Below are 2,415 nucleotides of genomic sequence, written 5' to 3' on the forward strand. Positions count from 1 at the left end.
TGTCCAGAGCTGGCCAGGGCTCCCCAGTGCCTCCAGGTCCCCGGCTTCTGTGACCCCTTTATGGGCTGAGGTTGCTCCCCAAAGACCCCTCCTCTCTCCCAAAGGGCTCCTCTCCCCGCTCCTCACTTCAGAATCTGGCTACCCCCCCTGTCCCCTCAGCTGTACCTGGTGAAGCAGGAGCTGCAGCGAGCCCAGGCGGCCTCCTCCCGAGAGCAGGAATCTCTAGAGCGCTCCCTGGAGATGGCCGGCAGCCTGGACTCCGAGGACGAAGAGCTGAGCCGCCTTAAGGAGGAGAACCAGAAGCTTCGCTCGCTGACCTTCAGCATGGTGGGTCCTGCGGGCAGCGTCCTCCCCTCCGCCCCTCCGCCCCCAAACCGCAAGAGCCCCACTGGCTGCCGTCCATGCTGACCCTGGGCGGTCCTATGTGCTGACTTCGCAGACTTTTCTCCTGGAGGTGCCTGTGGTGGATTTGAGACTTTTGGTCCAGAATCCAGCACTATGTGTCCGGCCTTAGTCTCAGGGGCTGGGCAGGAGCATCTCCTGGGTAGCAGCCTGCCTGGCTGACCCTGCGGGCCTGTCTTTGTCTCAGGTGGAGAAGGATATTCTGGAGCAGAGCCTGGACGAGGCCCGGGAGAGCAAGCAGGAGCTGGTGGACCGGATCCACTCGCTACGGGCTCGCGCTGTGGCCGCTGAGAGGCAGCGCAAACAGGTGAGGGCCTGACCTGCCTTCCTCCTGTCCCTCCCTCCATCCTGTCTCTCCCTCCCTCCTGTCCCTCCTTCCATCCTGTCTCTCCCTTCCTCCTGTCTCTCCCTCCCTCCTGTCTCTCCCTCCCTTCCTGTCCCTCCATCCCTCCTGTCTCTGCCACTCTCTGGACCTCTGCCTCCCTCCTGCCTCTGCCACTCCCCAGAGAGGAGTGCTGTTCTGTGGGGTACGGGGTCCAGCTCTGCTTAGCTGCTCCCAGAACTCTAGTGCACGCTAGCTCACAGTCCCTGGCCTCCAGGTCACGGTGGATTCGAGGGGTGGTGGAGAGTCCTTGGTCAGGAACTCCGAGTGAGCCCCTGTTGGGGTCCCCAGGGGGAGAGGCAGGGCTTAGTGCATTCAGAAGGCTGGAGGATTGAGTCGGTGTGGAGAGGACCCCGCTCAAATGACCCTACATGGCCGAGGAAGGCAAAGGGCTGCCCTGGGCTCTCCAGGCCGGACCTGCTGGGCCTGCTCCCCAGGTGCCTGGGCACACCGGGACGGACCTTGCAGTGCGGCAGACAGCAGTTTACTAGCAGTCGGGGCTGGATGGAAACATTGTTTCCAGCCTCATTGGCGGTGGTTACACAATGTAACCTCTGGGGCTGGCCTTATCCCAGGGACTGGGAACCTGTCATCTCCTGCCCCGGTCTTTGCCGCATCATTCTGGGGCGTACAGATGGGGGAGGCCGTGAGTAGAGTGACCCACAGGGGCAGTCCTGCCCTGTCCTAGAGCTGGGGGGTGGTGATGATGAACGTGAGGGTGGGCGAGAGGGAGGCAGGTCAGGGGAGGGCGTGTGTCAAAGCCACACGTACAAGCAGCGCCAGCCGTAGCAACTCGGAGCCCGATGGGCGAGAGAGGACAGTGAGGGCAGCCCTGGCCCTGGCCACGCTGACCCTCCCAGCCCTGGCGGCCGGTCTCTCTGAGCAGTACTGGGAGGAGAAGGAGAAGACGCTGCTTCAGTTCCAGAAAACCCAGGTGGACTGCGAGATGTACCGGGAGAAGACCAGCGCCCTGCAGGACCAGGTGGTGGAGCTGCAGAAGGAGCGAGACCAGGTACCCCACCTGCTCTCCCTCCTGTCCCCCCACAGGGAGACCAGGTGCCCCACCTATCCCCACCACCTGAGAGACCAGGTACCCCACCTGCTCCCCCTCCTGCCTCCCCTGGGGGACCAGGTACCTCATCTATCTCCACCACCTGAGAGATCAAGTACCCCACCTGTCCCCCCAAGAGACCAGGTACCACCCCTGCCTCACTCTCCTACACCCCCCCCCAGGGAGATCAGGTACCCGACCTGTCCCTCCCACCCCCAGAGACCAGGTACTCCACCTGTCCCCCCACCAAGAAACCAGGTACCCTACTTATCCCCTCCCCACGGAGGGACCAGGTACCCCACCGGCCCTCCCCCCCTCCAAGAGACCAGGCTCCTACCTGTTCCCTGCCCTCCCAGGAGCTGCCCCTCAGGGGCCGCCTCTCGGAGGTGAGTGAAGAGTGAGCCCCGCACCTCTGGCCCCCAGGCCTACGCAGCCCGGGACCGCGCCCAGCTGGAGATCTCCCAGCGGCTGGTGGAGAAGGACTCGCTGCGCAGGAAGCTGTTCGAGCTGACCGAGGACACCTGCGAGCTGCGCAGACAGCTCCGGAAGCTGCAGGACAGCCCACCGCGAGAGGGGCGCG

The 2,415-nt window shown here is 64.3% G+C and overlaps 1 protein-coding gene across 1 annotated transcript in view; it reads left to right on the top strand.

The window, feature by feature from the left end:
* Nucleotides 1–2,415, top strand: part of CARD14 (caspase recruitment domain family member 14) — a 21,796-nt gene that overhangs the window by 7,276 nt on the left and 12,105 nt on the right. The window contains exons 5-8 of the mRNA XM_004709248.2: nt 160–327; nt 590–709; nt 1,671–1,796; nt 2,259–2,401. Coding sequence (XP_004709305.1) covers nt 160–327; nt 590–709; nt 1,671–1,796; nt 2,259–2,401 — 557 coding nt within the window. The remainder of the gene's footprint in view (nt 1–159; nt 328–589; nt 710–1,670; nt 1,797–2,258; nt 2,402–2,415) is intronic.

Source organism: Echinops telfairi, unplaced genomic scaffold (genome assembly GCF_000313985.2).
Source record: "Echinops telfairi isolate 266 unplaced genomic scaffold, ASM31398v2 ScPeMD7_7458;HRSCAF=8496, whole genome shotgun sequence".
NCBI classification, from domain to species: Eukaryota; Metazoa; Chordata; class Mammalia; order Afrosoricida; family Tenrecidae; genus Echinops; species Echinops telfairi.